Raw genomic sequence first — 12251 nt, forward strand, 5'->3', positions numbered from 1 at the left:
GGCAGCCAGGGGCTAGTGCCGCCATTCCATTTCCACAGTTTTTCGGAGTCTACTGACCACAGGGATGAGAAGTGGCTGACCTCTTTTGTGTCTAACACACCAGCAACAGGAGAAAGTCATACTGGAATTTTACCAATGTACATCAAATGTATATGTGGCCCCTGAAATAAGTGTAGTGGTGGTTTTTGGGGAACCTATATCATCATTCTTAATTTCAGACTGTCAAGTCTGATCAACAAACTTACACACATGAAAAAACTTGGTTTCACATAATTTCTCTGCCTAGGAAATACAGATGTCCAAATAAAAATGGTACATAACACAAACACACACATCTACAGATAGGCATACAGTCATGCCCTCTATGACACGGTCATGGTAAACTCAGCAAAAGCAGCTGTTCTAAACCAACGAAGTGACCCAAACACTTATGAAACGAACTTATGTCGGTGCAGGAGGCGACAGAAGACCCATCTCATTTGCAAAGCCAAGAAATTAAGTAAGAAAAAAAAATTTTTAAATCATTTTAAATCATTTAAATCATTTTAAACCTTAAAAAATACTTTTGAAAAAAGCAAGCAAATGAGTACACATGCCCAATGAAGACACAGTTACTGGCAAGGGCCACCTGGCTCCAAGTCAAGGGTAGAAATAAACTGAGATACATTGTCTCAGGTATTTCTTCCAGAATAATGTTAATGTGTTAAAAGAGTATCTAGGATGGGAAAATAATGTGTGTTTTCTTATTTGACAATATCTTAAAAAGTACCATCTTCAGTTTTGAAAGTCAATGTCAAACACCTAAAGCATTCAGTTTTGGGGGGGGGGTTTTATTTGTTTTTTATTAAGTAAACTCTAAGCCCACCATGGGGCTCAAACTCACAAACCCGAGATCAAGAGTCACGTGTTCTGCCGACTAAGCCAGGCAGGGGCCCCTCAAACATTTAGTTTTTAAAAGGCGTGAGCCAGAACTTTGGGGCTGGGACTATCTGCCCTATTCAGTGCTTATTCTCAGTGCCTTGCAAACAAGTGACATTCAATAAATACTTGCAAAAGAATAAATGAATACAGGATAAACATAAAATATATTAGAATTAATTGGCCAATCAACATGAAAATATTTTCTTAAATATTCAAAATGACTTATTAAAGTGGAATTACTTCTTTTAACCCTCAAAGTAGCATTTTGTGTTTAAAAAATTCTGCAGGTACTTTCAGACTCTTGAATTACGTTATCAGCACTTTGCGCATTTTCATTGCACTCTATCAGTGCATTTTTTAAACTTTACAAAATCACCTGAGTAAACGGACTCACAGATTGCGTCTAGCCATTAATGATTACCTTTGTTACAAAAGTATTCCACTTCTTCACAGCTCAGATTTTCAGGCCCAAATTCTGTAGAAAAGCTTTCCTCCAATGGAAAGTCCCCTTTTGAGACGATGTCTGTTTCCTCTGATGGACACTCTTCCTCTTCCTCTTCAATGGCATCTTCTAGAGGCCCTTGAAAAAGAATCAGGGACACTGTACCAAAAACATCCAAAGAAGATAGTGAAATAAAATCCTTTAATAGGGTCTTTTGATTAAAGTGGTGAGAAAAAATGTATTCTATAAATAGGCCAAGCAGTATCAGCAAAGGGACTCACACAAGATAATGCCACCTTCATAGTCACAAGAAACAATGACCTATAATGAGAAGTGGAAGGAAACCAGTGCCTGAAGTTACTACACAGAAAGCAACCTCCATCTTCAACCCTTCCCCACCCCCAACTCCAAACCCAAAGCTGCTTCTGCTTCTTCTTCTTTTTCTTTTTTTTTTTAATTCTCTCCCGAAGAGCAAAACTGTGCACTTTATGTTCATTTGTTAGAATTAACTACCTGGTAAAGAGTACAAGTCTCTTTTACATCGTTGTACAATTTTACCTGAGATTTTAATAAAGATTTAAAGTAATTGAATGCATTTTAATTGAACTGAGATTTTAATAAAGTCTATACTTTTAAAAATCCATCTTAAGAGTGGATTCCAAGAAAAGATTTCATTATATGTGTTTGAGGCTTGAAGAAAAATTACATATTTTTCTCCCTGATGAAAGCATAACCCTATTCATAATTAATTGAATTTTTTCTGAAACGAAAAGTAGTTTTCTAATGAAAAAATGTAATTTGTATTTATGTGATACTTTTTCAGTAATAAAAATACAACTCCCTTAGAGTGAATGAGAGTGAGGTGCACTACATTAATGGACCTATTTCACTGAAAGGAAAGGGAGGGCTGGAGTTGTTCAGATGGGTCTAAAGTGGACTACGTGCGGATACCACATGGCTGGTTGCGAATCTCTGACCGCCCTAGAGAAGCAAAGTATCCGACTCATTTTACTAAGCAGAAGCCTGCATTTGTTCCTAAAAGAAGCAATGTGGCATTTTATCCAAAGACCACAATTATGGTAATTTGTACTAATTGTCACTCAGATCCACAGTCTCATCACACAGGTTAACTACTTAAAAGGCTTTGGTGGTCTCCCTCTTCCTTCTTAGAAATGTGCCAGGAAATTTTCAGGGCCAAAGAAGAAATCTTATAAATAATTTAAAATAGTGCACATGTTACAATTTTTATATATGTGGGAGCAAACTGGAACAGGCACATACAGCACAGTAGTGTATCTGGTGTTTTCCCAAAAGCAAGTTTCCAAAAGGGCAGAATTCATATAACACATTTTCATGGACAAAATTAATTGCATGGATTTAAATTAAGGGACATCCAAGCAAAAAAACTTCTTACAGAGTTTTCTTGTCCTTTTTACAATTTGTTATTTCTCTTTTTCCTCAAAATAACAAATGTTAAGGAAAAAAGAATGCCTTAATTCCAAACACTCTGGTAATGTGCTTTTTTACACTCAAGGCGGATAGGGAAAAAAAAAAAAAACCAACATGGATTTTACACAAAAATGATGATTTTTACATTCAAAAGTCACAGATCTCATATTAGTTTTCCTCTCTTATTATTTCAAGTTTAAAAGTATAATTTTTTAACTCTTAAAACAATTATGTCAATAGCAAGTATGCATGGAATACATAAATATAATAATGTAAAATAATATAATCATTAGAACACTTATCTGATAATTCTAATTATTAACTCCGAGTCTAATGAAGAATATAATAGAATAGTTTCTGTATTTTTTTCAAACAACTTAATTATAATAACAATTTTGGTCAAAATAAGACCTGTGAAGCTGTCTGATTTGTGTTTCAAGTAAGATTTCAAAGCACTTTCTTATGTTATCTTTAAAATAACCCAATAAAGTAGGTATGAGAATTAATACTATTTTTATTTTGAAGATGTGCAAAGTAAAGCTCAGGAAGTTAGTTAAGCAGAATAAGGTTACACTCTAATAAGTGAAAAAAATTGATGCAAAAACCCAAGATTTTTAAATATCTTTTATTAATATACCATACTACTATGCAAAATATCCTTCGGTAGTTACAGACACATTCGTTCATAAATAAATCTATAAAACACAAATATCTCCTGAAATGCTTAATTCATATTAACCTATTTATTTATAGATGCTTAAAGTTTATGTCTTTAAAAATTGAGAAACCTCTTGTTGCTCTTCTAGGATTACTGAGAATATATGTTACAAAATATTAGATCCCTTCCCCAGAAAAATCAGAAAGATCTTCTTGCAGATTTTACCAAAACTAAAATAGCTGGTTACTAATATTTAATTATTTACATAATTTATATCCATACTAAATCAGTCTGCAAAAAAAACTGCCTTAATATCAGTTATAACAGAAATGACAATATATACTTTTTCTGGAATATATACTCTGAGTTTTGCTAACAAAAAATAACCAGTTGTAAAATAAATATTTTAAATAATTCACATATATTTTAGTGAATTTCCTTTTTTTTCATCTCTGGATGCTCTTCAATCATAAAAGCCTATATATTATAAAGATAATTCATGCATATTGTAAGAATAAAATCAATAGTAATAAAAATGCTTTCTTTTTTAAAAAAATTAAATTTGGAGCATACATGCTAACATTCTTAGGATTTTTATTCAAGATAGTATGTAACTGAACAATTATTTAAAATAGTCAATGACAACAAATCGGCTCTTATGGTATATCAAATTCAGACTTAATAGTTTTAATAAAAATTAAATGGAAAAGCTCATGTGAAAATTTGAAAGGAAACAAAACCACTAACTGTGCATAATAAACCTCGAACCAAGCCATCCATGTTATAGTTATATACTTATATTTATATTTTATTTATCAAAGATTATGATAAGATCTTAATTGATAATATAACATTCTATATTCCAGGGGCTCTTTTATTTTATATGCTGGCTATCAATTTGCAATTTCAAGCGTATAATTGAGAAGAAGCAATTATTTTCAAAGCCAAACTACAAAACCCAAATGAAAGGTGGAAAATTCTTGAGCTCACTGTTCAAAATACATGCGATCTCATTGCCAATATTTAGAACAGGCCACAGGTGATTGAATGACCAACTTGTATTTCTCCCAAAGCAAGTGTCAGATTTATAGAGTTTGCTATACTTTAAAATGTGAAATTACTACCCATTCCTTTCACCACCCTATCAAATCAGGCTCTGGCAAAAAAAAAAGGTTTCTCTTAAAATGCATAGTGGTATTTACGGTTTAAGATCAGATCTCACTCTACTCTCTATATTGCATGTTTCCTTAACAGGAAAACCTTACAGATAATCGGTGGCCATAAACTAACATTTTAAAGGGGTAAGAGACACTTGAAGCACAAGTACAATTAATAGCACCAATGAAGGAGGGAATGAGGGAACCTCGTGTGTATGGATTAGTGGGCACAGAAGTCCACTTCAGAAAAATCACCACACATAATTTGACACAAATAATAATATCTACTCAGAAAAAGCTCACGACTGAGCTCCATGTGCCCTCATGGAGAAAATTACTTCTGATTGAGGCCACTTGGCAGGCAAGTGTAAGGAAATCTGAATTACAGCTCTTCAACTGCCTCTGATTTATAGATATTTAAACACAGTGCCAGAATTAATAGTCTTAATGTGTATAAATATAAATATTTATCTCATTTTAAAATGCAAATAATTAGCTGTACATCCTAAAGCTATGAATACAATGGTGCTATATGTCAGGCCCATAAGGCGGTTAATCGTCTCTCAGAATGAGTAGGCATCTTTCCACATTTTATACTCGATGAAGAATAGTGATTACTGGGAGATTCTGGTGGGCACAAAGTAATACTTCCATTTTCAGAAGAGGAGATAACTGGGTACTTGGGAACCATTTGAATGGACCACAGCTACCTTTGCCCTCTAAAGATAAAGCTGAAGCTAAGAAGATTCACAACACCTGACAAGACAGATGGCCATCCAGTGCATGGCACAGCCTTTCATTTAGCCAGTACCAAGAGCTGTACTACAAAAGCTGCACCTAATTGTGGGAGAATCTTTCACTTGGTGGTTGTTTCTATGATATGCACTTGGTAAAGGCAAATGGGATGTTCAAAATTAAGTAGTCCCACCTTATATCCTGGTAGCGTAATTACTGAACAAAATGAAGATAAAGAGCTGGATGGTTAAGAAGCAGTTTGAGAAGTACTTACTCCCCAGATAAATGAATTTATGAGAAAAATATTGCTACAATTTCAGGTGGTTAAAGAAATCCCTGAAACCTATCCATAGCCACTGGAATGAGAGCTAGAAGGCGACAAAGAACACTTGAAGGGGAAAAAAAAAAAAAAAATATATATATATATATATATATATATGTATGAATTCAGAGGAAAGAAGATCAAAATAAGCAATACTATGATGACATGCAAGAAATGGTAAGGACCAAATATTAAGTCAAATATATGTGTCTTCCAACATACGTTGTCTCAATCAATAACTTCCTACCATGGCAGTCTACTATAAATTAGACCAACCCTCACCTTAATGTCAGTTTGTCTTCGTTCATATAAATTCAAAGCACTTCAGAATAAAGCACCCAAGAAAGAAATTAAATTATGCAAAAATTAAAATACATTGCCAAGTATGAAGAGGAGAAAGAAATGCCAAATTCTATGGTTTTGATGCGCTATCCCCCAAAAGAGGTCCTTTCTCTTAAGCACTCACTGGCATTAATTTATTAGAAATCATTTCAGTTTGGTTTTGCATGCCTTCTGATTAAAACAAGAAAAACACATTGTCATAGTGGAACTATAGAAAGCATTCAATCTCCTCTCCATGCATTAATATTCTAAGCATTCTAGAGGCTGCACAAGACTAGCCACCTAGCAAAATGAGACTGTTTCAGAATACTGGGCAGCCTTGATTGCTACTGACAGGTGGGAAGAAAGTCACATTAAAATATTATCATTCCCAATAATTACAATAATCCATCATAGCGTGCTCAGAAATTCTACTAGGTGAGTTTCTCCCGAAAACATACAAATATTTCCAAACCTTTTTATTTCGGTGTTTCTTAATGTATGACATTTCAGATCATTTTTATATCTGATAGTGTTATTAATATTAAACTTCCATCACAAACTTTATATCATTTTGTTTGTGCACAGAACAAAGAAGGCATACCAATGGAATATTGGAATAAATTTCTCAAAATCTTAATAAATTAATGAAAATGAAAATGATTTTGTCCCCAAGTTGCCAACTCCTGTTTCATGCTCCTTTAAAGTCATTTGCAAAAGATCTACTCAGACAAAGAAATAAGAAGGTATGCAAAACCTTCTAATATATATAAAACAGAGGGATCTCTAAATCGGACAATTTGAGCAATAATATATACCATGCTTTAATTATTACATAATAATTGAGCCACATTTATCATGTGATGCTCCCTTTCAAAAGGTAAATTATGAAAATATAAACTAGGGATAGACAAATCCTGGCTCACATTTAATATGCAATACACAAATGTGTCAAAATTCTATACAGGCATGCTATATTTTAGTTGATAGGTAAAAGGAGTTAAAATAGAATTTCCATTCTAAAATCATGTTACATTTTCTATATGTGATGGAAATGAGGTGGTGGACTAATGTTTAAATTGGAAGTCTTATTGCCTAATGCTCTGGTATTCTAGCCTCATAGTTCTTCATTAAATTCGGAATGATTTTCATAAAATACAAAATGTAAGAAAAATTTTACACCTAATAAGATGATTTTAAGAAAGATTTTAGGTTTCATACATTATGTACATATATGGTCTGCCTGTTCAATCAGAAATGGGAAATAACAACTCAACTCTAAATCAAAAAGCAGAAATCCACAAAAGTGTGCCCCTTCCCATCTCGTTAGGGAGTAGGAACATTTCTATCTTCAGAGTACTAACATCTTTTTACTAATTAGATCTGGGGCAGATTTTGTGGCTCTCAGTAGTTCCTCTCTTAGAGTTTTCAGCTGCTACACTCAGACTTCCTTATGAATCATCATTACCCTGTAGGCACACCTCAAAATGCTTCTCCCTCGGTTCCTATTACATTTGTCTCATGCATATCCCACAGCGCCATTTAATGAGAAGGGGCAGGGAAGAGGGATCTCTTTGGACAGTGCAAATCCATACTAACTCATGTAATTGAGCTTAACAGCAAGAATAAAGCCTTATTGCTGTAGTCTAAAAAAAAAATAGTGTTTAAACGAGCAAGTTCTTCCTGCAGCAGTCACTCACTTTTAACAATAGTTGCATCAGGGGATCTAGAAGGAAGGAAACATTTTTATTAATTTTTCTCTTATCTGCCAGAAGAATGTTGATTTTTTTCATTTGCGTTTGTTGCCTGCAGGTAGCAGACCAGAGAATCATATAGTAGAAATTCTTCTTTTTGATTAATTTCTTTCCATGTGTTATGTTATTTCTTATATATAATTGATTTTGGGCTTTGCTCATAGCTCTACATCTTTTTTATATCTACACCAACTGCTGTCCTTCAATCTAAAAAGTTGAAGGAAATTACCTGAATTTTGTTAAGTTTATTAAAAATGAGATCTGTGAATATTTAAATTGAGTTTTGAAATGTTAATGCAAAAAAAGATATTAGAGAATTTTTAATGGAGGGTTCAATCTGACCATATTCCATTGTAAAAAGAAGGGAAGGGGGTCAAGTTTTATTCAAATTGTTTCTTTAGGGGGAAAAAACCGAACTCTTTGATTTTATAAAAATAGAGTAATACTCTTTGCTGCAAGATCTTTGGCCATTTTTATAGATGGCAGTATTAATACTTCTTATGTATAAATCTAAAAACAGTTTAAATTCTTTAATTCCCCCTGCCCTGAAATGCTTTGCTTTGGGAACCTTCACATTAACTGAATATAAAGTTAACAAGAAAAGAGCAATTTTGCTTAGAACATATACAAACCTAGCAAGCAGCAAACTAATCTTACACAGTAGCCTAACGACTGATATCACAGGAAAAATAAAGTCAGATGAGGAAATATGACAAATTTGAACTAGAGTCTCTAATGACTACTCTCAGGAAGTAACTCAGGCATTGAAAAAATTCAGTTCATTAGTAAATGCCTTGTGCATTGACCCAGGAAGTTAGTGACAGAGACGGCATTGAAATTCAAATATTTTGTAATCAGGTCTCCCTCCAGAGCCCCATAAAGCTATTTTCAGTTTATTGAAGATGGTAAGTCTATCATAAAGAAATATGAGAGTATATTCATTACTAACACAATATATTTTTATATGTTTGTGATGTATTTCAATAATAAAAAGCCCCTAATTGGTAATAAGCACAAAAGATGAAAGGCTTATACATTATTTTGTTCTCTTTATGAGACTTTCATGTATTCATTTATTCATTCTTTCTTTATTCATTTAACCAGTATTTATTGAGGGTGAAGAACATGGCAGGCACTGTGTTAGATACTGGGGTAACAGCAGAGTACAAGAGGCATGGCCCCAGCAGAAGGGGCTGGATAATCTAGCTAAGGAGACAAACTTTATGCACACAAGGGCTGAAATTTATTTTTAAAAAATGGAGCTCCATTTTAACATGGGGAGGGCAGGAAAGGCTTCTTGGATATTCTGAATTCTAGTTATTAGTACATTTTTCTTATTTCCTCTGTTAAATTATAATTCCTTTTGTAATAAAATCGAAGACCAAATCAAGGAGAGAGAATACTGAGCCATTTTTAAAAAATATCTAGACACAGAGCTGTAAATTATTACTAATTACATTGTTGGAGGAAGTTTATTCCACTTGACAGTGTGAAATCCACGGTTCCTTCCTGGTTAGTCAAAGTCGGCGCCAATCACCTTCATCCCGCCAGCTGGTCTGGGGATGTGGGATCAGGCAAGCGGGAATTTTTCCCCCAAGGGAATACTGCTGTCCCAACAGAAACATCACATGTTACCCAGGATATGTGGATAGTACATTGGATTTTTAAAAGCACTAGGAGTAAGAAAGAAAAGGATCTGAACCTATCCACAGAACCTCTTATGCATGATATGTGGCTGATAAGTATTTATTAAGTAAATTAATCAAAACTTACGTTATAGACTTATACAAGAAAAAATATACATTTTCTTTATTTCTTTAATTTTTTTTATTCGACACACAATGTTACACTAGTTTCAGGTGTGCAACATCGTGATTCAACTTCTCTGTACGTTATACTATAGTCCCCAAAAGTGCACCTACATCTGTCACCCCACGACACTATTGTTCCCTATTCTACACCTTTTATTCTTGTGGCTTATCCATTCCACAACTGGAAGCCTATATCCCAATTTCAGATTTCATGATATACTAACTACAGAGCTGTGTGGTACTGGTACAAAAAACAGATCAATGGAACAAAATAGCCCCAAAATAAACCCATGCTTATATGGTTAATTAATCTCTGACAAAGAAGGCAAGAAGATCCAGTGAGGAAAAGAGAGTCTCTTTAATTAATAGTGCTGGGAAAACTGGACAGTTACATGCAGAAGAATGAAACTGGACCACTTTCTAACACCATACACAAACATAAGCTCAAGATGGATTAAAGGCCTAAATATCAGACCTGAAACCATAAAAATCCTAGAGGAGAACACAGGCAGTAATTTCTCTGACATTGGCCACGGGAACATTTTCCTAGATATGTCTGCTGAGGCAAGGGAAACAAAAGCAAAAATAAACTATTGGGACTACATCATCATACACTTTCTTTAGAGATGTCAAAGCACCATCAAACTATAGTCAGTAGTCTTATCTAGCAAAGTAAATTCTACAAAACTAGTTGAAAATATCCTACATAGTTAACGTAACAAAGTTAAATTAGTACAAGCAAAAAAGATGTGATTTTTAAAAAATCGTCTTATTTAAGTAGAGATATAAAAGAACAGGGAAGGGCGCCTGGGTGGCTCAGTTGGTTAAGCGACTGCCTTCGGCTCAGGTCATGATCCTGGAGTCCCTGCATCGAGTCCCGCGTCGGGCTCCCTGCTCGGCGAGGAGCCTGCTTCTCCCTCTGACCCTCCCCCCTCTCATGTGCTCTCTCTCTCTCTCATTCTCTCTCAAATAATTAAATAAAATCTTAAAAAAAAAAAAAGAACAGGGAAAAAGTACTTGTAGTCTCTCGACTCTAGAATGGATATATATCTCTCTTCCTAAAGCGAATCAAAGATAATGTGTATGTTGAACTTCAAAAAGACAGCAACAAACAGTAGGCGGTGGATGCTAAACAAAGCGCTCTGATGACTAACCTTCTTACACAATTTCATAAGGCAAAGACGAAGCAAGCATGGTCCTTAAAAAAATCAGTATGCATTTCTTTGTCTCATATGCAACATATTTGTCTCATATGAAAACATCCAGTAGGTACGGCTACATGCAGGAAATGAAGGAAAAATATCAATTCACTGCAAAGCTTTGCAGGAAAAATTTACTTAGAAGAGAAAAATCCACAAAAATATTTGCATCATGTTTGGGTCATTGTATATATAAACTTTTTTTTTCTTCTTAACTAATAAAGTTTGAATCTAACTTCCATCTCATCAAATAGATCAATTTCCCTTTTGTTAATCCTTCATTTTCATAACACCATTCTTACCCTGCTTTATTAAAATGATTCTTTATTTGTACAATTAACTGTTGATTCAACCTTCTGGAAAAAAATTACAAAATAAGTGCTTTTGAAATGATGCCTGACTTCATTGGCTGATTACAATTAGTCTGTCAGCAAACAGTGGTTCTCCAAGTGTCATTCCTAGACCAGCAGCATTAGCAGCATCTGAGAACTTGTTAGAAATTCAAAATTAATTATCAGACTCGACCTCAGATCTGATTTCAGAAACTCTGGCGGGGGGAGGGGGGGTTAACCTACTTGTGTTTGACAAAGCCTGCAGGTGATTCTGATGCATGTCCACGTGGAGATCAACTACGCAGGAACAGAAACGCTACACAGAAGTTACTTTGCAACAGTAGCAATTATATTTATTACTGTCATTTAATAGAAACAGTATGACATCTTTCGTTTAATACAGGCTTCCCGCCTCAAATGTGGACAGACACCTTGTATACCGCAGCTGGTGGTCTGTAATTGAACTACTTCTCACCTGGGTAACTCCGTATAGTCACTCCTGATAAGTGGCAGGTTAGGTTTACTTATTTAGTTCTGGTTAATCGTTCTCCAAAATAATGCTAGAGAGTCCAGAAAATGCTCAGATCACCTCGCTTCAGAGACTCTGGGCTGGCATGCAATAGTGCAACCACTTCGGGCTGATCCCAAATGTTGCCTCTCTGTACCCTTCCAGGAGTCCTGCATAGTGCAAACGACTGACCAGGGAGCGGTTTTACTAACGAGCCCTTCCCACATTCTGGCTATGGTATTGAAAGAAAGCCTTTATGTAAATGGGACAGCATCTCAATTTTTTTAAAAATTAAGGTCTGGCTGTCTGAGTGTCTTCAAGACCAAGAGCCTCAAATAGCACAGTGTTCTCCTCAACCTCCTCTTTTGAGGACCTAGCATTTCGAGAGATAAGAGGAAGGGCACTCTGCCCAGACAGAACTGGCCAATCAATCAGTGGCAATCAGTGTGAAGCGAGCGGTCCCAGCCAGGTCACACACATTCCCCTGCTCATCATTCCTTGCTCCAACCCCTTATTATAATCAGGACAGTACATTACCCAAGCCTGATCTGTGGGATTTTACGGAGCAACATCGCGGCCAGCCCTCGCGGCTAACCTACATACGCGGCTCCCACTACTGCATGTCCTAGCACCACCACCTTG

General features: G+C 35.1%; 1 protein-coding gene across 3 annotated transcripts in view; it reads right to left on the reverse strand.

Moving 5' to 3' along the window:
• The window catches only part of ZFPM2 (zinc finger protein, FOG family member 2), a 449708-nt gene that overhangs the window by 351953 nt on the left and 85504 nt on the right, over positions 1-12251 (reverse strand). The window contains exon 2 of one of the 3 annotated variants that reach the window (XM_078072093.1): positions 1343-1501. The exons of the other annotated variants lie outside the window; for them this stretch is intronic. Within the exon in view, the coding sequence (XP_077928219.1) occupies positions 1343-1501 (159 nt within the window). The remainder of the gene's footprint in view (positions 1-1342; positions 1502-12251) is intronic. 3 annotated transcript variants of the gene reach the window in all.

The sequence above is a fragment of the Halichoerus grypus genome, chromosome 5 (assembly GCF_964656455.1).
Source record: "Halichoerus grypus chromosome 5, mHalGry1.hap1.1, whole genome shotgun sequence".
NCBI classification, from domain to species: domain Eukaryota; kingdom Metazoa; phylum Chordata; class Mammalia; order Carnivora; family Phocidae; genus Halichoerus; species Halichoerus grypus.